The sequence below is a fragment of the Eptatretus burgeri genome, chromosome 15 (genome assembly GCF_056783735.1).
Source record: "Eptatretus burgeri isolate ZD-2024b chromosome 15, Ebu_testis_v1, whole genome shotgun sequence".
In the NCBI taxonomy this organism is placed as follows: domain Eukaryota; kingdom Metazoa; phylum Chordata; class Myxini; order Myxiniformes; family Myxinidae; genus Eptatretus; species Eptatretus burgeri.
The window spans coordinates 69,160,812-69,185,090 of NC_140975.1; the positions used below are offsets into that span (position 1 = coordinate 69,160,812).

A 24,279-nucleotide genomic window follows, 5' to 3' on the forward strand; every position below is an offset into this window, starting at 1 on the left:
GTCCGTCAGCATCGCAAGAGGTTTTCACACTTCATTAAAAACACAAACTAAAGAACAACGACGATGGTTTTACAATTTCGTTTAAAATTAACAAACACGTGGACGGAGATCGAACGATACCAGCCTCACCGGAACCGACCACAAGCCACACACCGCCTCACGAACCAGCACCTCCGGTTTGGGTCTCCGACCATTCCGAGTTCTTTAAACATGTTCACTCTCGTCTAAATAACCTTCACCTTCATATCCAAACCGTCCCCGCGACCCGACCTCGTTTACCTGTTTTCGGAGTCCCACCTGAGGGGCCGCGAGCCCCACAAGGTCTTCCCTTCGCATCGTGCGGACCATGCGAAGTACGAGGGACTCGAGCGGACCAGAAGGTATCTCGCCGGGAGGTACGGCCACGGCCCGAGCCCTGAGGGCCGGATGTCCAACCTGTTTCACCTCAGCCTCTCCGCGGAGAGCGACCGTCCTTTTCCTCAAGTAGCGGCGCACACGAACCGCCTCGGCGGGACCTCGTGTACAGCAACGAGCGTTCAAAACGTCCCCCGAACGGACGCGCTTCGCACAAACAGGCAGCAGCGTCCATCGTGCGAAGCGCGGCGCCACAATCGGCATGGTGTCACGTGACCAACGTCCCACAGGCCGCATCTCCGTCCGGCGAGTAAATGGGGAGCAGGCAATGGGCTGGCCAACGGGAGCGCTTGAAGCCAACGAGCCGCCATCTTACTTTGCCCAAGGTCACACGATCAACCATTGAGTAAAGGAACAAGGAAGGGGGTGATTGTTAATCACGGAAATGAGGTTTTTCCTTTTTAAAGCTCAAATAAAGACGTAAACATTTTCGGAGTAAATATCATATTGTTATCCCGCGCGCGGAGCGCAAACCGGGGTTTTGTCAACATTCTCAGATAAGTTTTCCCGGTTGTTTTTTGTCCCGTTTTTAAACTCATTTTGTTTCTCTCCGTGTTTATTGTTCGGTTTTGTTGAAAAACTTGTGCCAAGTTGCGAGTATTCATCGGACTTTTCACATCAGGTTCTTTGACGCCTCACCTTTTCCTCATTAGAGAGAGTGTGTGTGTGTGTGTGTGTATATATATGTGTGTGTGTGTGTGTGTGTGTGTGTGTGTGTGTGTGTGTGTGTGTGTGTGTGTGTGTGTGTGTGTGTGTGTGTGTGTGTGTGTGTGTGTGTGTGTGTGTGCGCGCGTGCGTGCGCGCACACCATCGTGTTGATTGAATTTTCTCCTCATTACCTTCAGCCTTTTATTTTCACCACAATCCCTTTAATACTCTTTTCGATTCCTCCCATTTATACCCTCTGTCTAATGTCTTAAAACATAAAAAAACAAGAAGCGACACGTTCAAACTAAACCACCCCCATGCCAAATAAATAAATAAATAAATAAATACATAACAAATCCGACAGCACGCGACCGCCGGGCAACAACATGGCCAGGGTACCAACATCGCCGGGCACCAACATCGCCGGGGCACCAACATCGCCGGGGCACCAGCATCGTCGGGGCACCAACATCGTCGGGGCACCAACATCGTCGGGGCACCAACATCGTCGGGGCACCAACATCGCCGGGGCACCAACATCGCCGGGGCACCAACATCGCCGGGCACCAACATCGCCGGGGAACCAACATCGTCAGGGAACCAACATCGTCGGGGCAACAACATGGCCAGGGCACCAACATCGTCGGGGCACCAACATCGTCGGGGCACCAACATCGCCGGGCACCAACATCGCCGGGGAACCAACATCGTCGGGGCAACAACATGGCCAGGGCACCAACATCGCCGGGGAACCAACATCGCCAGGGCACCAACATCGTTGGGGCACCAACATCGTCGGGGCACCAACATCGTCGGGGCACCAACATCGTCGGGGCACCAACATCGCCGGGGCAACAACATTGCCAGGCATCTACATCGTTGGGGCATCAACATCGTCGGGGCACCAACATTGTCGGGGCACCAACATCGCAGGGGCACCAACATCGTCGGGGCATCAACATCGTCGGGGCATAAACATCGTCGGGGCATAAACATCGTCGGGGCACCAACATCGCCGGGCACCAACATCGTCGGGGCACCAACATCGTCGGGGCACCAACATCGTCGGGGCACCAACATCGTCGGGGCACCATCGTCGGGGCACCAACATCGCCGGGGCACCAACATCGCCGGGCACCAACATCGCCGGGCACCAACATCGCCGGGAACCAACATCGCCGGGGCACCAACATCGCCGGGGCACCAACATCGCCAGGGCACCAACATCGCCGGGACTCCAACATCGCCGGGGCACCAACATCGTCAGGGCACCAACATCGCTGGGCACCATCACCGGGGCACCTTCGGCACCCGGTGATGCCGCCTTGCAGCACATGGAGTCAGAAATGCGAGGGAGCTGTGTACAATATAATTGATTGATTAATTGATTCATCACAGAATTAAAATAAACTAGTGCATGCCCGTACGTGCGTGGCCGTACATGCGTTGCCGGAAGTGCAAAAAAAAACAAACTTTCAAACAACCACACAGGCCGTTCCTTCACTCTCATAAACGACGACTGGATTGGGGCATTGTGTTTATCTATAAATGCGCCTAAGAAATCGAGAAATTATTAGAATACAGTAAGTCATCACTATCCAGAAGTCCGTACGTTGTAACCCGTAATGGGGAACGCGGCTGAGAATCTCTTCCCCATTGGCCACGCCTACGCAGCAACATGTCTTGTCATTGGTTGGTAAATAAATGGCCATAACTTGGGAAGCACTTGTCCGATTAATATGAAACCTTGAAAAGGCACATACTCAGGTCCCCAGCAATATACCTGGCAAGTTTCAATTAGATCGGACCAGTGGTTGTCAAGAAACAATGGTCACAGACAGGCACGCACGCACGCACACACACTGCTGGGATTATAGATAGATAAATAATAATCGTAAAATAATTAATTTATCAATCAATTGGCTGATCGCTTACCTAAACCACCATTTCATCCGAATCTGCAACTTTTTGAAAATTCGCCGTGCATCAACATCGTTGTTGAACTCTTCGTAATCTAAGAGTAGATAAGGCTCCGGGTCCAGATAATATGCAACCGAGAGTATTGATGGAGGTGGTTATTTTCTGAGCAGGTAAGCGAGATGTTAACGGATATTTTCAATCGTTCCCTGGAGTGAGGACAGGTACCAGAGGATTGGAGAGTAGCAAATGTATCACCATTATTTACTGCCTTTCAGCGCCAAATGTTACCGCCTTTCAGCGTCCTCTGTGTCCATTTTGTTTGCCACGAAGTACTGCTCCAGACGATCGGTGAAGTCTTCCTACTCATCCTCCACTGTGTATTCACACAATATACCGATGCACGAAGACATCCTCGTCTCCACTGTAATGTACTCAATAGACAGGGACGAAGACTCTGAAGTGGGAACAACAGGTTTAATCCCGAAACCGTTACAACACAGCACAGCGTCGGAACATGGGTGGGTCACATGACTCTCCTTAACCATGCCCCGGTGCACCCATGTATGCATGCATTAGCATAAACTACAGTACTGATACATTACACTATCCACAAAACAAAACCCGCTAGTACGGTCCACAAAGAAAAAGCGACTGACGTATGGCCCAGGTGAACTCGTCGCCATTAGTTGTGGGCCTCGTCATTTCCCAGTTCGCACACGGTGCTCTACACTGACCAGCGTGAGTACCAAAGGTCACCTGCTGGTACCAACACCAAAGTGGAGTGTTCACAGAAGGTGAAGGCGAACGGTAGCTCGAGGTACGGCATTTCACTCTGTCCCTACAAGGGATACATGAAGACGGACATGACTGGCATGGCACAGCATGGAGCTCCAGGACGAGCTTCTTAAGGTCTGCCATTTCGGATTGTAGTTGTGTGAAGTGCTGTGCTGGAGGTGTCACGGTGTCAATGAGATGATGAGTCAGCTCCATATCGGCGGGTAGTACCAGCTCTGCATTAGCTGCAAGTATCATGCGGATGTGTGGTGGTAATCATTGCAAAAACAATTCACTAATGAGTGACTGGTCCATGGCGCCATGGCGGCCACTGAGAAACTGCTGTGATGCTGTAATAGGCTGCAACCTGAGACCATTTATCGCTGAGTTTCATTCCGAGGTCTGAAGTTCTCATGTACTGCAGGGGCATATGTTGATATATGGTCATGTTTGCAAACTATGTTAATTTATGTTGTAAGGTTTTTTTGTGACTACAGGGTATATCGATATTGAAAAATCTTGGTGCCAATTTTTTTATGCATGTTTAGTGTGGTTTTTTTCCAGAAAATACGAGACGACCGTGATCGTGTTCACAAAAATTTCTTTTTTCAAAACTTAATTATAAGTACGTCATATAGCACCTTAAAATGACCAGTGAGATGTACAGAGTAATTTTGGCAGGAAATTATCATGCAACTTATCTTGTATAAATTGTTATATATTTTAAAATATGGAAAATATGGTGTAGTTTCAAATTTATTGAACAAAATTGGTGCATGCCACTTGGCCAACTTAAGTGTAATATTTTATATTGTTACGAATTTGGGAATTCGATTGCACACAACATTCAGGTTCCTTTAGTCAGTTATGTCGATAAGTGCTTGTTCCCTAGATCGCTCACCTTCCATTGTTTAATGGGCAGAAATCGATTAAGTGTGCTGTGATTCAATTTAATAGTTAGGGAGCGATCATAATACAAAGGAAGGCGCCCCTCCCCCTCTTCTGCGAAGAGGAAGAAGAGCCCTCCCGTCCTGAATCACGGGACGTAAATAACTCCCTCCCACCCGTGGTTGAGCGGGGGATGGAGCACGAGGGCTTGGGTCACGCCGGGAGCGGGGGAAGGGCGGAGGAGAATAAGGAAGAGATCCTGAGTTGGTTCGATTGGTTGTTGAGTAGAGCTTCGGCTTCTGCTTGGCTCGGGTTAGGGTTGAAGGCTCTTTGAAGGCTTTTTTCTTCGGCTTGGCTTTTAGCAGGCCTTTGGGTTCTGCTTGGCTCGGTTCGTCGAAGAGAGAGGCTTTGTTCATCGGAAGATAGTTGAGCTGGTTGCTCGGCTCGGAGTTCTTGGTTCGTGGAGCTTTTTGTTCTCCGCTTGGTTCCCGGCTTGGTACGACTCATCGGCCTCATCTTGGAGGTGGTTCGTCAAGATAGCGACGCATCGACGGGAAGGATCGGCGCCTCGTCTCACCAGCACGTGTTCAGAAGCGCGAGAGGATTCGCTAGAGCTCGGGAAGGATCGCGGCACACGGCGATTGGATCCAGCTCACTCTCGCTGGAGCCCGGGTCCGAACAGCTTTAATACCACACGAGGTGGAGAGGTTCTAGATAGGTTCTGGGTTTCAGCTCATCTGTCCTCTGAGCTGGAATCCGTTATTAAAGGCATCAGCCACCATTTCATAGTTGTGTGTGTGTGTGCCTACGTGTCCGTGGGCCCGTCTAATAAGTAGGAAACTGTTAAGTGTCTGTGTTGTATTTGCTTCACATTGGAATAGAACTCGGCTGTAGGATTTTTTGCTCGTGTCTTTTTCCTCATTCCCCCATTCATTGCATTGCCTGTGTTCAAATAAATGTCCCCATTGTTAATAGTCACCCGCTCGTTGCATCCCTTCCTCTCATTGACGGCCATGGAGCGTTCGGAATGTTAGCTGGTTTTTAACACCGATAAGATAATCGGGTCCGACAGGACTTGGCGATATACAACCCCTCGGCAATCGCATACGAAACGAGCTGCGTAAAGCGGCTCGTTTTCGTGCAGGTCCCGTTGAGGTGTAGGTCCTCTGCATTTCTGTCTGTGTGAATAATTAGGTAAATCGATAATTCGGCGATTCACCCTGTAGCGCGTGGACAGAAGAGTTGGCTGATCTATGGTGTTATAAAAACACCAGTAGCTGGGTTTCGGCGTTGATCCGGAAGCTTTGACTGGATTGCTCGTTCGGTGGGCGCATGCGGCCGCAATTGGACTGAGGCGATCGTCCGCACGCCGAACGGGCGAGAATCCACAACAATATTATTTCAGAGTTCATCATTGTAGTTCATCATCACTGTCATCTGAATCAGAGGCTGCTGATTGTTGAGTGTTCTCACAGATGTCATCAGATGCCTCACAATTGCACATCTCTGTGCATACACTATTTGCTCGCTTGCAGGAACAACGTGCCGTTCTGCACATTTGCACATCACAAGTTCCAGCACAGCCTTTGGTGCAGGTGGTAGATGGGCTGTCACTGGCCTGTACAGGTTGTTCTCTAATGTCCAACCATATTCTGATGGTTCTGGTAGTTTGGGTTTGGCTATTTCATCATGGTACCACACCGTAGCCTGATAATGAGCTCGCTTGATGTGTTGTTCCAGTGCTCCTTTTGTAGGTGGCAATTTCTCGGATTCTGCAAATGACTTCTTGAACATGTGCCATCGAAGTGATGAAAGTTCACAAAGCTCTGTGCCAGGAAGGTATAGTTGACACACAAATAGTTCCAGTGCTAACTCCATCTCTGGAGAAATTGTGCGGTTTGATCCAAGCTGTATGAAGGCTTCTATGACATTAACTGAGGATTTTTTAAGAGCCTTCCAGCAGCCTTGTTTCCCTTTCCCAGCGAAGTGACCTGTCGTATCACACCCTGTAAAGGCATGGAAGCCTGGCAGGGCAGCAGCTAAGCAGTCACCAATCGAATCATACATTGGTTTGAGGAAGATGGTGCGCCTTTTATCACCCACAACTGTGATGAAGGAAGGATTATGTCCCAATTGTGGATATCTTCGCAAGGCTAGCAACAGTACATCCGTGTCTGGAGATATGATCTGGACTTCTGCGCCTGTACTAGCTACATGGAGGGCATTGAGTAGCAATAGTGTCGGCTTCTTCTTGTGTACTTGACAGGTAATCAACATTCCCATGATTTGACCGTGTTCCACGTTGTGTTGACACAACTACTTCCGTGTCATGCGTTTTGTAGCGATCCAGGATCTTATTGGCCAAATAGTCAGTCAAACTATCCTTCGTCTTGATGGTTGCCAAAAATTGCTTGAATGTTGTTCGTATCGGTGTGGCATCTGTGCATATGCATGATTTACCTTTACCTGTTTGTGTACTTGTCATTCGCCATTCCCTAGTTTGCTGTTTCAAGGAAATTGGTAAATGGTAGTGATCAAATACCATGCGCACAGCCTGCTGAGTTTGTACATATTTTCTCAACCACTGATTCATGTTGGTGGCCAGAATCTTACAGGATGCTGTATCCTTGGATCCAATTTGTTGTACGATTGCCATCGCATCAATAATGACTGTTCGCTGTCCACCTACAATGGGTTCTACTTCTTCGTCATTGATCGCCGATTTTTCGAACTCTTCCATAAGCTTGTACTTGTCGTTACATGGTAGCAGAGTACCATCTGCTACAAATAATGAACGAGCTACACTTGAAAATTCATATTGACCAATTGCATTCTCCACATCTATTTCTGGCCGCAACTTTGTGACAATTGCCATTCAGGCAAAGAGGGAGCGATTCTCTTTCCGTTCAAGGGTTTGTTTATCACATGTTACGGATGATTTCTTTCCTGTTGATGTCCATCGTTTTAGTTTCACCTTAGTGACTTTATCCCATAGATTTGTTTCTCCAACAATTCGCTTTTGGATGAAGTCGTTGTATGCATCATCTCCACAACGCTCTTGTCTGAGTGTATCATCTCGAATTGTGTCTGGTACAACAGATTTGGTGATGACATTGACCAGGTTCTCGCCATCATAGCTGAAAGGATTCAGTTCCTTCAGTACTGTTTTAAGTTTCTTCACTTTTACTTATCGTCTGTCCTGAATTCTATTGGACATTTTGTGATGTGTGGTTCGTTTCTTTGGAGAAAACCCTGCCATCTTCTCGGCCTCTGATGATAATCTCTCTAATTCTGGTGCGATAAGAAAGAAACGCTGTAGTGCTACTGGGTTGTGGGTGATGCCTTTCAAACCTCCCAGTACTTTCAACCTTTTGTTTTCTTTTTCTGAAATCGCATCTTCGCACGATCAATTTTGAGCTTATGTACAGTCTTTCAGAGAGATACCTCAATTTTTATGGTTCGTGGTCTGGTACAGCATATGTAAGTACATCTGAAATAAACAGAAGCAAGAAAGGTAAAGCAAACTTGTTAACTAAATGCACAAAATGACTGTATTGGCATGACTGTGTGATTTATGCACGAGCATTATGATTAATATAACTGCGATGTCATCCACTCTCTGAAAGATAAAGAAAATTGTGAATCTTATGCACAAAATTATTGTAGGGGAATTAATATATAGCTTATATAGCTGCAATGTTGTCAATTTTCTAAAAAAATGTATAATCAGCAAATAGTAAGATACTAATTTATTTATTTATTAACTATCTGCTAAGTTGTATTTAAAGATATCCAATCAAATAACTTCTGAAACAGGATTCCTCATGATCAACAACTGTAATTTATTACAACAAATAGACTGTGTTGTTATCTTAACTAATTTTGCATATAGATGCATATATGCCAATTAGTTGAATTTCATGATTTAGAGGTGGCCATCTTGGATTTTACGGTACCATTTCATTAAACTATGGTATGTATAAATTCTGACATTTTCATTGTATACCATGGTCCACACCGATCATTTTGAGGGGTTCATGAGAAAATGAGGTTCATCATTTGAGGTTCATCAAAGATATTTTAAAAAATCATGTCAAAAATTTTGCTGAATTGGTCAATTATATGTTCTGATGTATATACCTGAAAAAAACGTCATCAAATATCTCTAAAAAATTGGCACCAAAGATTTTCTTGTTCAGTGGGACATTCTGAGTCAGAAAAACTTTGGTGCCACAAATTAACATAATTTGCCAACATCCAAACATATGCCCCTGCACTAATGCATAAATATTAGTATGTGGAGAACAAGATAAGATATGCCTGGCATTGGCTTAATGGTTACGGTGGTGGGCTTGGGATCTGAGGATCCTGAGTTCAAATCCCACTCAGATGTTGAATTAATACCAGGTGGGGTTGGTTCTGCCTGTCATCCTTCTGAGGTTGGCAAAATGAGTGCCAGCTTGCTGGTATCCTGCGTCCTGTGTTGGAGTGGCGACCATCCAGGATTGTGCCCAATCGCCAAGGAGTCTGCCTGGGCAGCACCAACGCTCTGCACAGACTATGGTCCCAATGGATAGAAGATAAGATGGAGTATATACTAAAAGTTTCACTCTTCATTCCTGGCAGATAAGGCCAAATATAAAAAAAATACCAGCTGCTCGTCCCCACCCACCTCCCTTTTTAAATTATTATTTGTTATTTTGTCAAACATCCAGAAAAAAACCGCACGGTCCGTGTCCGAAGGAAGCTGTGCAGTGAAGCTGCTGCATCGCTTAAAAAGTATCCCCTTGGGGGGGGGGGCTGACGGTTACTTCACCAACAGGCAGGGTCCTGGTGCAAACTAAACAACAACACAAGAAAAACTAAACAACAAACTAGACACAAATGAAACAGTGGGTTTGAAAGGTTCTTCTTCCTCATTTTCATTGCAGACAAAAGGAAGGACATCCGATATATTGAAGCGGTTTTCACCAATGAAAAATCTCTATGTTCGTGTACGACTCTTGCATCATTCTTTGAATCGATCATTTTCCCCATGTCGATACTGAGTTTTTATAATTGATGTTTTTAACCGAGAGCTGTCCTGCCACTTTCTGTTTCCGTGTGTGATATGCGAGCAAGACTGATCTGTGTACATGCCTGCGTACGTACAACGTACGTACGTTTCACCACAACCACTGCAGTAAAATGTAGTGCACGCTTTGGATTGAAATGTTGCAAAATACGACTGGTTGTTGAAACGAGCAAATTGTGCGACGAATGTAGAACGTAGACAAATTGTGTGAATGGGATGAATCATTTTCATGAATTTAAGCTTCATTTTTTGGGGGAGTTGGACCAGGGAGCGCTGGTGAGTCCATGCCCTAGGTATGTAAATCTGTGTATTAAATGTTTACTGTGGATCTACATGGAAAGATGGCCAATGTATTGATCTACACAGCCAATCATTTGAATATGCACAAAGAGTGCAGTTTTTTTGTATTCCACCATACATTTATTATATATTTGTTCAGAACTGTGGATTGTATTGTGAATAGGCTTATTAAGTGTGTGCATGATGTGTCTGGGAAATGGCTCGTGTAATTTTTCTTGGCGGGAAAGGGGGGGGGGGGGGAGGTAAAAAAAAACAGGTGTTGGGTACATGATTTTTTGGGTACTAAAACCTGACGGCCATTTGAGAAATATATAAATCATAACAAATCTATACTAACAAGTGTGTGTGTGTGTGTGTGTGTGTGTGTGTGTGTGTGTGTGTGTGTGTGTGTGTGTGTGTGTGTGTGTGTGTGTGTGTGTGTGTGTGTGTGTGTGTCCGTCCTCCATAATTCCAAAACGATAAAACCTAACAGCCTTAAACTTTGCATGCAAACTAAAAAAAAACTCCAAGGAAGTACAAGAGTGAAAATTAGGTGTTTTGGGTTAATTAAAACACCCCCTTGTGAAGATAATTAACGGCCTTCTTTAATTATATCCTTTATCAGGCACATCCTCGGTCACCGCTCTATATGGGGTCTCATGGCGTTTCCTAGGTAACCTCGTTGAGGTCTGAAGCCGCCATGTTTTTTGGCCTGCTCAACCATGTCTTGACTTGGAACAGGCCGCAACGATTGATTAACGATAAAGTTTTTTTTTTCTTCTTCACTTTCCTCACTAATATTATTGAATGTCTTTTCTACATCGCTTTTGTAAGTACTCTAGTTTTCAAATTAGGAGCTTGGAGCGATTTCATGCATGATATGATTTTCCACGATCTACTTTTACGGACTAATTAAAGTTTATCATCGAAATATTTTTTCGGTTTTGAGAATCGGATATCGTCAGGACTAAATAAAAGTGTCAATCTGTTGTGAAATCTGATAATTTAAAGAAATAACGAGTCTTATAACTAAGCCGATATACCTATTTACTTTAAGCAAGCAAGGCTATGTTCCCTCCTCCATACACACACAAGAAAATGTGAAATTTCCAAAGCATTAAACTTGTCTTTTTCTACTGTTTGGAGAATTATATTGAGTGAACAAAAAATTTAGAAACGTAACAAAATTAATCAGGTTTATTGAGCTGGTTTCATTGAGTGCAACAAAAATAATTAACTAGCGGGATTGATGCTGAGGCAGCTGCACCTGCGGGGTCTCTGCAGGGAATCTCTGGAGTTAAGAAAGTCAAATAAATGAAAGATAGAACGAACAATTAACATAACGGGAGGATGAGGGTGAGTATGAGTAAAACAAGTTTAAAAAAATTTCCACTCAATTTTTTTTTTCTGTTAGGAATGCATTTCCCCTTTAATACATTTGAACATGGGGCAACACCCCTGGGTGTTCACCTGGGAGCAGTTTGATAAGATAACCAGGGAACCACTGGTAGGCATGCATGACCCACAAAATATGTAACGGAGAAGAAAGTAAATACCTATGGATTTTCTTTTGTGGGTGTAGTTTCTGAGAGGAAAGGAAATATCTCTTGTAGGGGGCAACCCCCCCCCCCCGTAGACCTCCATAGACCCCAATTTTTTTTTAATGGCGTGAACAAACTTTGGTACATCACGGTTGATGAAGGTTGTCGTCAAGCTTCATCATAATTGTATGTGTAGTTTCGGAGAAGAAAGCAAATACATATTTTGGGGGGCAACCCCCTTTAACCTCCTCAGACCCAGATTTTTTAATGTCATGAACAAACATTGGTATATCACGGGTGATGAAGGTCATAGTCAAGTTTCATCGAAATTGTATGTGTAGTTTCTGAGAAGAAAGCAAATACCTCTTTTTGGGGGGCAACCCCCTGTAAACTCCATCCGTAGACCCTGCCAGACCCCAATTTTTTTCAATGCCGTGACCAAACTTTGATATATAATGGGTGATGAAAGGTGTGGTTAAGTTTCAACAGAATGAGATGTATAGTTTCTGAGAAGAAAGCAAATTCCGATTTTGGGGGGCAATCCCCATAGACCCACTAAGGGCCCGATTTTTTTTTTGCCATGAGCAAATTTTGGTGCACACACGGTGATGTATGTTATGGTAAAGTTTGATTGAAATTGTATGTGTTGTTTCAGAGAAGAAGTTACAAGTATTTGTGGAAGACGGACGGACGGACGGATGGATGACGCGCCATCCCATAAGCTTCCCAGGTGAGCTAAAAATCAATGGGATTTTGAAGTTCCATTTTAACGATGTTTTCAAGGAACGCATCTTTGACCTAAATACCTGGAAGTGCCTGGATAATCGGTGTGTGTGTGTGTGTGTGTGTGTGTGTGTGTGTGTGTGTGTGTGTGTGTGTGTGTGTGTGTGTGTGTTTTTGACATCACATAACATTATCTTTGACTCCCCCTCCCCCCCTCCTCACTTTCCTGGCTACCCCATTCCTCCCCCTTTCCTAGCCCCCCCAAATACTCCCCCTTTCCTAGCCCCCCTCCTTGCACCCACTTCTCCTGGAGTGTTTAACAACATGTGGTGAGGCGTTGCTCCCCCTTTGTTGCTCTCCCTCCCCTTTCTTGCTCTCCCTCCCCCTTTCTTGCTCTCCCTTGCTCCAGCCCTTTCTCCCCCTCCCCCTTCCTGTGTCCCTCTCCTTGCTTCCCCACCCATCCTCACTCTCCCCACCCTCTCCTCTCTTTCCCATCCTCCTCGCCCCCACCCCCACCCTGAAGTGTATAGCGATATTTGGTGAGGCGTCGCTCCCACCAAACCCCTACTGAACTACCCCATTTCTCACCCCTCCCAGCTTCCCCAACCCTCCTCCCTCACCTCTCTCATCCTCTTTCTCTCCTCTCCCCTCCACCCTCTCTCGCTCCACTTCCTCCCTCCCTCCTCTCTCTCCTTCCTCTCCCTCCCTTCCCTCCTCTCTCTCCTTCCTCTCCCTCCCTTCCCTCCCTTCCCTCCTCTCTACCCACCCTATCCCCTTCCCATCCCTCCTCTTCTTCCTCCCCTCCCTCTCTTTCCTTCTCCTCCCTCTCCCTGCTCCTCCCTCCTCCCCTCTCTCTGCCCTCCCTCCTCCCCTCTCTCTGCCCTCCCTCCTCCCCTCTCTCTGCCCTCCCCCCTCCCCTCTCTCTGCCCTCCCTCCTCCCCTCTCTCTTCCTCCCTCCTCTCTCCCTCCCTCATCTCTCGCCCTCCCCTCCTCTCTCTCCCTCCCCTCCTCTCTCTCCCTCCTCCTCTCTCCCTCCTCCTCCTCTCTCTCCCTCCTCCTCCTCTCTCCCTCCTCCTCCTCTCTCCCTCCTCCTCCTCTCTCTCCCTCCCCCTCCTCTCGCCTCCCTCCTACCCCTTCCCTCCTCTCCTCACCACTTCCCTCCGCTCTCTCCCTTGCCTCTGTCCTTTCCTCCCCTCCCTTTTCTCCCCCTCCCTCCCTTTTTTCCTCCCTCCCCTCCCTCCCTTTTCTCCCCTTCCCTTTTCTCCCCCTCCCCTCACTCCCTTTTCTCCCCCTCCCCTCCCTGCCTTTTCTCCCCCTCCCTCCCTGCCTTTTCTCCCCCTCCCCTCCCTGCCTTTTCTCCCCCCTCCCTCCCTCCCTTTTCTCCCCCTCCCTCCCTCCCTTTTCTCCCCTCCCCTCCCTGCCTTTTCTCCCCTCCCCTCCCTGCCTTTTCTCCCCCTCCCCTTCCCTTTTCTCCCCCTCCCCTCCCTCCCTTTTCTCCCCCTCCCCTTCCCTTTTCTCCCCCTCCCCTCCCTCCCTTTCTCCCCCTCCCCTTCCCTTTTCTCCCCCTCCCCTTCCCTTTTCTCCCCCTCCCCTCCCTCCCTTTTCTCCCCTCCCCTCCCTCCCTTTTCTCCCCCTCCCCTCCCTCCCTTTTCTCCCCCTCCCCTCCCTCCCTTTTCTCCCCCCTCCCCTCCCTCCCTTTTCTCCCCCTCCCCTCCCTCCCTTTTCTCCCCCTCCCCTCCCTCCCTTTTCTCCCCCTCCTCTCCCTTCTCCTCCTCCCTCCCTCCCTTTTCTCCTCCTCCCTCCCTCCCTTTTCTCCTCCTCCCCTCCCTCCCTTTTCTCCTCCTCCCCTCCCTCCCTTTTCTTCCCCCTCCCTCCCTCCCTTTTCTCCCCCTCCCCTCCCTCCCTTTTCTCCCCCTCCCTCCCTTTTCTCCCCCTCCCTCCCTTTTCTCCCCCTCCCTCCCTTTTCTCCCCCTCCCTCCCTTTTCTCCTCCCCTCCCTCCCTTTTCTCCTCTCCTCCCTCCCTTTTCTCCTCCCCTCCCTCCCTCTTCTCCCTCCATCTGCCATCCTCTCCCTCCCCTCCCTCACCTCTCTCCTTCCCCTCCCTCTTCTCTCTTCCTCCCCTCCCTCATCTCTCTTCCTCCTCTCCCTCCCTCCCCATCCCATCCTCCTCTTCTCCCCTCCCTCCTCTTCTCTACCTTCCCTACCTCCCTCCTCTTCTCCCCCTCCATACCCTCCCCCATCCCTACCTCTCCATCCTCTTCTCCCCTCCAGCCTGTTCTCCTCCCCCTCCCTACCCTTCCCTCTTCTTCTCCCCTCCCTCTTCTTCTCCTTCCTCCTCCCTCTTCTTCCCCTCCCCCCCCTCCTCTTCCCCTCCCTCTTTCCCACCTCTCTCCCTTCTTCCCTCTCCTTCTTCTCTCTCCCTACCCCTTCCCTCTGGTCCCTCACCTTCCTTCTTCTTCTCCCCTCCTCCCTCCCCATCTCCCTCCCTCTTCTCTCCATCTCCCTCCCTCTTCTCTCCATCTCCCTCCCTCTTCTCTCTATCTCCCTCCCTCCTCTCGCCCCCCTCCTCTTACCCCTCCCACTTAATACTTCCATTAGCGAAGCGATGGGTTGTATTTGCTGGTATCAAGTAAAAGAAAAGGGAATGTTGAAAAAAAAACTGAAAAGGAAAATAAAGCTACTTAAAAACGATAGAGCATGGACATATAGAGGGGGGAGGGAAAGAGGAGTGGGAGGGTTTAAGAAGAGAGTGGAGGGGGGGGTAACAGGGAATGCGGAGAGACATGGAAAGGGAGGGGAGAGGGGGGATAGAGAGAGGAAAGGGGGGGTGGGTGGGACAGAGAGAGGAGGGGGTGGGAGAGAGGAGGGGGGTGGAGAGAGAGTAAGGGAGTGGGGGGACGGGGACGCAAATTCTCCATGTATTTGTGTATCATGCAGCACTGCCTCCAGGTGGGGGAGGGTATTACAAATGCCCAGCATTTACAGTATTCCTATCCCCACTTTTTCCTGTACAGTGACGTGTTTTGAATTATAAGCAGGTGGTATGTTTTTTCTTCTTCAACATAACCCAGGTTATTATTATTATTTTTCCTCCACAGAGCTGTCAGTTGCTTATACACCGCCCAAATAAAAGTAGTTATATTGTGCAAGGGCATGAGAGAAAATTGATGAGAAAATGAGAGAAAACAAGGAATGTGGTGTTCTATTGTGGTGTCATTTCCTTCCTTGCCATTCCTTCCTACCTTGTTTGGTTGTTTTTTGGGAGATTCCATCCCTTCATGTTTTTTCATTCAAAAAAAGTTTTCTTCTTACTTGTTACCTCTAATATCACATGTAATATTGTTGTGGGCCGGGTATCGGCGGTGAGCACGACCGCAAGATGGAGCAGTAGAGTCGGCTCCACAGAACACCCGGAATCTAGATCGTACCTTTCCGATATAACTGTTCTATAAGGACCTGAATGTTGAGTGTAGTAAGCTTCCAAATTCGTAACACTACCCCCTCCCCTTTTTCAGACTCGTCCCGAATCGTCAAATTTGCATGTGACCAGCATGTGTAAGTATTCCCCTAGTACATTTTACCTTCACATCCCCGAGTGCAACATTTTTTTTATACATGTCCCAAAAATAAAAAACCTAGTGCGCTGCGTAACTAACAAACTCACACAGACGACAACTAAAATTGCCGGCGCTACGACAGACAACAGGTGGGTTGCAAACTTATTTACAATTTTACCTACTATTTACACTAAGCATGGCCCAGGACCTGTGATCTGTGGGGAAAAAGTCATTGCAAAGTCAACAGTTCTGCGGCGCAAACGCAGTCTTTGTGGAGTAGCTGCTTGCAGGGCAGTGCTTGCAAAACACACTCGATGGTCCTGGCGCACATGGATAGTTGGTGGACACAGGGGCAATGTAAAAAGGGTAGCAGGCATGAGGTCATGGCAAAGGCAGGCAAATGAAGCATGGCAAGCCAGATGCGGACCAGCAAATACAGCACAACAGGCCGGCATATGAAGCTGGCCGGCCTCTGGTCTCGTTCCGTGAAGTTGTGTGGAGGGAGTGCGGTGGTGTCGGTCGCTCCGAAAACAAGCTCGGCCCTAACCTACCGCCAACCTATCGCCTTTGCCTGTCTCTGTCCATACCCACTCAGTTTGCAACAAGAAAACGAAACTTAGACCCCTCTTTACTCTTATTTTTTAATTACTTTTATATTAATTATTTTTTTTAATTTTTATATTATACTTTTATTTTTATATTACTAATTTTGTTTTCTTTATAATTCCAAGTGTCCCTAACCCTCCTATTGTCCTTGTCCGCCTAACCTATCCTGTCCGTCTACTGCCAACCCCTAAAATCCTTTTTGGAGGGGAAGAAGGAAGAGACTAGCGTCCTGCCTCGAGGCCCAACGAAGCCTCAGAATAGCCTCCTACAGATCTCAGCAATCTTTCCCAAGGTGGGTCCAGTAGCCTACAGAGAGCGCAGGGATGGATGGTGCGAAGGGGTACATTGTTTTCTAACTACCCCAGCATTTATTACACTTTCAACTATCGCCAGGGCTTTTCAAAACGCCTGGCTCTTTAAACTATAGGTTCTAACAACCATGATTCCCGTCGCCTGTGTTCATTATATCTTTGGGTCCTGCCCGCAAATTTTCTCTCATGCCCTTACACAATTGCATGGCTGGGCAGCGTGGCTCACTTGGCAGGGATTTCCTTCCTGCCGGACTCTAACTACAGCACCCCCGGGCCCTGAGCCTGTCTCCGAGCCTACCTGCTCCCTATGAACGTGGGGGGTTGCCCTTCCCTGCATTGCCCCCCTCCAATGCCCATGTGGCATTTTGGCACTACGGGTCCCGTTCCGCGGGTCGCCCGTGCCCACTACACTATCCCGGTCCCTTGGCCTACTAGTCCGGTGCCCAGGGTGCCCTCTACTCGATACTCACCTTTCAACAGCCACGCTCCCAGCCGGTCCATGGACTCCTGCACCCCTCCAAATGGGTTTCGTGCCTTCATACACCACCAACAACAGAACTACCTCCTTTTGGTAAATTTGACTAACCCACTAACTAACATTAATCTGACCCCGGGGTCACTTGGGTGGGACTCACTCCTCTCCCCACTCAGTCATTCACACCATGCATTCCACATTCACTCCATTTTCACACTCGGGCCCGCTGACCCATACTCATTCATTATGTTTCTCTTTCCAATTCACACTGACACTCTGCCTACATTCTCCTAACTAACTCATGCTCCCTCGTCATCCCTTATTTTAATGCACGTTCCTTTTAACTCTACGTAGCTAATCTACGTCCCCACTACACATTCCATGTCTGTTCATGTCTCCCAAAATCCATTTCTCATTCTAAATCTAACTAATTTCCCACTAACTAGTCCATGGGTCCCATGGAGGACAGCCCATGCCCCCATGAGGTCGGTCTTGCTAAGCTAAATCCATCCCACTAAACTATTGCTCGTCCTACACGTCTCCCCATCAGTTGTGGTGGCGTCGCTCATCCCCTCGAACTTACCCATCTCCGGACACATTCCACACTCCCTCTCGTCGGTTCGGTCGCTCCGCCACGTGGTACCGCCATTATGCCTCTTATGCCCACCTGCAGATTCAATCCAATGGTTTGCATCTCCCCTCTTTGGGTTTGCATATCGCCCTTTAGTGTTTGCATATCGCCCCTCAGTGCCTGCGCATTCGCATCCATTCGTTGCGCATTTGCGTCCATTTTGTTTTGCAGATCCTGCGTGTTTGCATCCATTTTGCGCTCCATCGCTTGTGCATTCGTTTTTAAATCCTCAATCATTGCTCGTCTTAGCATCTCCACCAACTGGTTCATGTCAAGTAGCGAGGCCAATCCGCCATGATTCGCTGGGGACCGGGGGGGAAATTTGACGGAGGGGGCACTCTTGCGCCGCCGCGCCCATTACGACCTCTGGGTCCGGTTGTGGGGGATCGTCAACCTGCATGGCGGTGTCCTGTACGGTGGTTTCGTCCTGGGCCATAGGTTCCTCTACACTACTACTACTACCCACCTGTTTCAGCTCATCTTGGCTTGACATGTTGCGTATTGGGAATAAAATTTAAAACACTCGTATTTTGGGGGAACGGGGGGGGGGGGGGTTTGCTCCCTACACCCCTGATCCAAATCCCATGAATTTCGTGGAGGCGGAAGAGTTCGAAACCCGCTCCTGACACCAATTGTTGTGGGCTGGGTATCGGTGGCGAGCATGACCGCTAGATGGAGCAGTTGAGTCGGCTCCACCGAACACCCGGAATCTAGATCGTACCTTTCCGATACAACTGTTCTATAAGAACCTGAATGTTGAGTGCAATAAGCTTCCAAATTCGTAACAATATTACATCAGCAACGCACATCTAATATCACATTTAATTACTTTCACGCTTACTCTAAACACCCATTTAAAGGAAATAAATACGCTATGTTAAGTATTTATTATCCCCTAGGAATTATTTCCACAACAATATGTTTGAGTACAGTAAAACAGTTACACCAACCCACACTACAAATTGGTTAAGCGGTTTCTCATTGATTCCAGAAGCAATTTTTTTTTAAACTCCAGAAACATTTTGTTTATAGCGAAGAGCCCTGCGTTAATTCTAGTTCTAAAAAACAATATCATGAATTTGTTTTATGATCCCAGGAATCAGACGTTATGTTTTTTTAGCCAGTACAAGGATTTATCACCAAAACAATCACATTCATACACATTTTGAGATTCTTCCATTTTCTTAAATCTATGCCCTGGTCAATTTACCATGATCTTTTATGCAAACTATCACTGGAACATGAAAAACAATACTCCCATCCCTCTAAGCTACCTGTGCTCTCAAACATTCCTCCACCTGATATCCCAAGGCAATACAAAATACTCAAATAATATCACTGTGCCCAAGTCAATCCAAATCCAAATCACCCCAAACCATGATGACCTGAAACCTTATATACCTACCTCACACCTCAAACCATGCAAATCATCTGGAGCACAGACAGGGCCCTCAGTGGCTTCAGATTTGACATCCAAGATCGATGGCCTGATCTCAGCCCATCTGTTTGGATTCAGACCAGGTCATCCCAGACTTAACATGCTGCTTCTGTTCACCCAACAATGGATGGAGACCTTCAATGTCAGAAATGAGATCAAGGCCATCTGTCTGGACATATCTCGAGCTTTCGATACAGTCTGGCATCCTACCTTACTCTCCAAACTCTCAGCCTATGGAATCCAAGGCCAACTCCACACATGGCTGACTGACTTCCTCCACTCTCGTAGCCAACGTGTGGCTCTCAACGGAATCCTTTCATCTCCTCTTCCTGTCAAGGCTGGAGTGCCCCAGGGCAGTGTTCTGGTCCCAGCCCTACTCCTGATCTTCAGCAATGAACTCTCTGACTTATTGGCAAATCCTTCCTTATCTTTTCACTGATGTCTCCACATTCTGTCGTATCATTTATCATTCTTCAGATCAGCAGGCAGCAGTTTCTTCCCTATCTGGCAACCTGATAAAATCACAAGCTGGTCAAACACTTGGAATATATCTTTTAATCCTGACAAATCTCTATATCTATATATATATATATATATATATATATATATATATATATATATATATCTCTCTCTCTCTCTCTCTCTCTCTCTCTCTCTCTCTCTCTCTCTCTCTCTCTCTCTCTCTCTCTCTCTCTCTCTCTCTCTCTCTCTCTCTCTCTCTCTCTCTCTCTCTCCGAAAAGACTGTTTGACGAACCCTCTCATATTCTTCCTAAATTAACGTCTAAGAAATTCGGTCACTCAAACCTGTGGACGTCGCCATCAGCCATGATCTTTCTTGGGGAAACCACATATCTAAGTTGGCCTTCAAAGCAGTCGCTGACTGGGCATCCTCAGTCATGCAGTCTTTCCTTGAGAAATCTGAACCTTTATCAGCTTGTGAAGTCTACATATGTAGTTTGATGGAGTACTGCTCTCCCCATTTGGGTGATCCACTGCTCCTGCTTTACAATTTGCAATTATTCATGTTGCAGAAACCAAGGCCCTCCAAATCATTGGAATCCCTCAAGATTAAGCTGAATATCTGGACCTGCTACTCCTGCATTGCAGATAGTTGGTGGTTTATTTCTCTTCCACCTCCTCCTTCCTGGTCTTGGACGTTGTCCTTTCCTAGCTCTGCCCACCACCCTCCCAGGTTTCTGTATGGCGCACGTGGTCTGCTCGTAAACAACTTACTGCTAAACTCCCAAAATCCAGGTTCATTGCTCAACTCCACTCGTTTGTTCCTCTTTACTCTTACCTGTGGAACCAATTTCCTCAGTCAGTCAATCCCATTCTTCCCTTCATTGTATCAAGATCACTGCTGACCACCACATCAGGTCACCCTGCAATCCATATTCAAGATATTTTCCATGCTCATTAACACTCCTAAAGCCTACCTCTTCCTTTCAAGGTTATTGTGTTTTCTCCCATCTCCTTCCACCTCCCTTTTTGTTTTTCGTTCCATTGTTATTTCATCCATGGTTTTCCCTTCCTGTTCTTTCAGCCCCTTCTTGCTGTGTATGCATTTGTATCTAGCTTGTTCACCTCATGTCCTCTTTCCCCTTCCCTCGTTCTTACTGCGTCGGTGTCTCCACTTTTCAATGCATTCTTTCTTTTCTGTGTTGCGTTCTAACTATTCTATGAACCGAAACTTAGCACACCAAAAAAAAAATAAAAACAACAACATGGCGACGGTGCTGGAAATACTGCCACCCCTAAGAAACACCTGATTCCTGACCCGAGAGAAGGCTCCTTGTCCCGTCTGTCAGCATTCATTGGTTTACGTTAACTATCTCATGGTGTCCTTCACGAAGAGTAGGCAAACTATCACTGACACTCTGGCCAAATTCCAAATTCCTGCCCTAACCAGCAGAGGGCATTGCATCAGCAGCACAGCCACACCCTCAGCCAACGAAGCTACCCCACAGCTTTGCACTGCATCTGAGCGAAGAAGAAGGCTCCTGTCTTTGACGTACTCCAGAAACAATGGCCCACACTAAACTTGATTCACAGATCCCGTGCTCGGACAGTTCACTATCTGCACAAATGGAAAATCAAGGAAATCCCAGCATGGTCAGGGTCGGATACCTGGCCAAACCACGGACCGTATCAGTAATTAACCACTGCAAATTCCAAAACATCAATGAGCCTTCGGTAATGGACACAAACCAGAGTTGTTGGCACTGTGTGCGGCAGAAGTGATACGTCGTTATTATTAATTATTAGCTGAGTACCCGCCCTACGAGTGACCTTGTTCGAAGCGTGCAACACGTTCTTCTGATTCATACCTATATTCAGGAGGTGTATATGCAACTGACAGCTCTGTACAGGCAAAAATAAATAACCCGGGTTCCATGCATGTAGCAAAAACATACCGACAAGTTACAATTCAAAACACCTCACTGTCCGAGAAAACGTGAGGACTTGTAATACCCTTCTCCCCACGTAGGGACTCCCCCACCGGAAGTCGGCGCTACACGATACACATTTACAGAGAGAATTTGCGTCCTCTGCCTCCCCCCCCCCCCCCCAAGACCAACAGCAAAGGTGAAACACCCCTATTAATGTATTGGGGTTATGCTGATCATATGTAGTAAGTCTGGATGTAATCTGCCCAGCACTGTAGGAGGAGTAAGTAGCACGACAAACACACAAACACTGGTCCATGAATTATTGTAAGGATTACCTCCGTCACCTAAGGTGGACTGAGGTTTGGTTTTCACCTGTCTGTATGTATGTCTGTGAACAGGATATCTCAAAAAGTTGTGCACGAATTCAGACAAAACTTGGTGGAGAGGTTGGGTGTGTGACAAGGATGAAATGAGTAGATTTTGGTGAAGACCTGGATCTGATAATTTTCAAGTGATTTTTCACCATTGATCGATGGGGCCAAAAACGATACATCGCATGATATTTCAAAAAGTTGTGGATGAGTGATGACAAAACCTAGTGGATGAGTTGGTTTGGTGACAAGAACAAGCCGATTTGATATTGGTTCAGGTCCGAATCCAGAACAGACTCATCAGTGGCATACAAAAGGTAAACTGTTCAGCCTGGCAGAGGTATGCGCTCCACTGAGTGGCATTCTAGTTATTATAGTTTTAAAGTATTTAATATCGTGATTTCATCCATGGGATGGTGAATTCAATGTTACTTAAGGTTGTAGTTGTCGAGTCTTTTTATCCGCGTCTCGCATAGCGAACGCTGGCTCTAAGAGAGCTCCGCGTTCTTCTTCTTCTTGTTCTGGTGAAGACAAAACTTTAAGGACACGGCTCTTGGACACATTTGTCCTTGTTAGCTGCTGTGAGAGCGGTATGCTTTTAATTTTTATCTTGAGATTAGATTAGTGGGTGGGTAGTTCAGTAAAGAAAGGCATTGAAGAGATTGTTGGGAAAGAAGTGAATCGGGGAACAAGGAGGATAGAGGGAGATTATAAACAGTGTGATAAATGGATGATGTGTGTGGTATCAGGATGGTGGAGATAGAGGGTACTGTTTGTTGTGGGTAATGTGGAGCAATAGCACACCTGAGCATTGTTAGAGATAGGTAGAAGGATCGGATATCTACTTTGAGGAAGTTAAAGGAGTACAGACAGACCTTGACACAAAAAAAAAAACTCACAAAAACTACAGACAGACCTTGGCACGAAGTTACACATTACCTTCTCCAAATCATCAGCAAGGTTATGGAATCCATCATCGCTTGAGACATTAAATCCTTCCTCTTCTCCAATGGCTTGATTTCCGATCATCAATTTGGTTTCAGACCAGGTCACTCTTCCTTCGATATGCTGTTTATGCTCTCCCAATAATGGATGGAGGTCCTCAATGCCAGACATGAAATTAGAGCCATATCCCGAGACATGTCACGTACTTTTGACACAGTCTGGCACCCTGCCCTGCTCACCAAATTCTCTTCCCATGGTATCCAAGGCCATCTCCACTCATGGCTTGCAAACTTCCTCTCCTGTCACAGTCCACGTGTGGCCCTAAATGGAATTCTCTCATCCCCTCTTCCTGTCCAGGCTGGAGTTCCTCAAGGCAGCGTTCTAGGCCCTGTTATTGTTCTGGTTTTCATCAATGATCTCTCCGACTCTCTGGAAAATCGTCTTTATCTCTTTGCTGATGACTCCACCCTCTGCCATTCCATCTGTCATCCCTCAGACCGGCAACCACAGCTTCTTCACTCTCTGCAGATGTGGGTAAAACCACAAACTGGTCCAACACGTGGAACATGTCTTTCAATCTTGACAAATCTCACACTCTCACTATGTCTCTCTGAAGGGACCGTTTAGAACCCTGCCCCCCATCTACTTTCTCAACAATCCTCTGAAAGAAGTCCTCTCATTCAAACTTCTGAGTCTCATTATCTGCCATCATCCTTCCTGGGAAAACCACATTTCCTACCTGGTCTCCAAAGCCAGTCGCCAACTGGGAATCCTCCGTCGTGCAAAGTCCTTCCTCGGCCCTCCTGAGCTCCTGACCACATGAAAGCTTTCGTCCGCAGCCTGATGGAGTTCTGCTCTCCCCACTGGGCAGGTGCTCCTGCCTCTCACCTTTCTCGGCTTCACGCTGTGGAAACCAAGGCCTTTGGGTCTCTCACTCCATCACCGCAGGCAGGTCGATGGTCTTTCTGTCTTCTGCCGTCTCCTTTCCAGTCTCGACCCCCCCCCCCTCGCTCTGTGTGCGATATGTCCCCCCTCCCCCCATATTTCCGCAGGGCGATCAAGGTGCACCAGCAACCCTCTTCTGGTAAAACTACCAAAATCACGAATCACTGCTCACCTTCACTCTTTCATTCCTCTTTTTTCCCGCCTTTGGAATAAACTCCCACACTCTCTTCAATCCTATTCTTCCCTCCAGGTCTTCAAAACAGCTGTTCGCCACCACCTCTTATCTTCCCCCATCCAAAACCACAATCTTTTCTACCCCTGTGAATCCACCCCAAACCCACCTCCTTC

General features: G+C 47.2%; 2 protein-coding genes across 6 annotated transcripts in view; one reads left to right on the forward strand and one right to left on the reverse strand.

Moving 5' to 3' along the window:
* The window catches only part of PDF (peptide deformylase, mitochondrial), a 34,772-nt gene extending 34,084 nt beyond the window's left edge, over positions 1–688 (reverse strand). For 3 of the 4 annotated variants that reach the window (XM_085856718.1, XM_085856717.1, XM_085856716.1), the window contains exon 1: positions 280–688. In XM_085856718.1, coding sequence (XP_085712844.1) covers positions 280–651 — 372 coding nt within the window. In that variant the 5' untranslated portion in view covers positions 652–688. The remainder of the gene's footprint in view (positions 1–279) is intronic. The other variant, XM_085856715.1, reaches the window with a different exon arrangement.
* The window catches only part of LOC147012456 (uncharacterized), an 80,844-nt gene that overhangs the window by 5,387 nt on the left and 51,178 nt on the right, over positions 1–24,279 (forward strand). For both annotated transcript variants that reach the window (XM_085856712.1, XM_085856713.1), the window contains exons 2-3: positions 12,194–12,268; positions 15,777–15,816. The gene's annotated coding sequence lies outside the window, so the exon portion shown is untranslated. The remainder of the gene's footprint in view (positions 1–12,193; positions 12,269–15,776; positions 15,817–24,279) is intronic.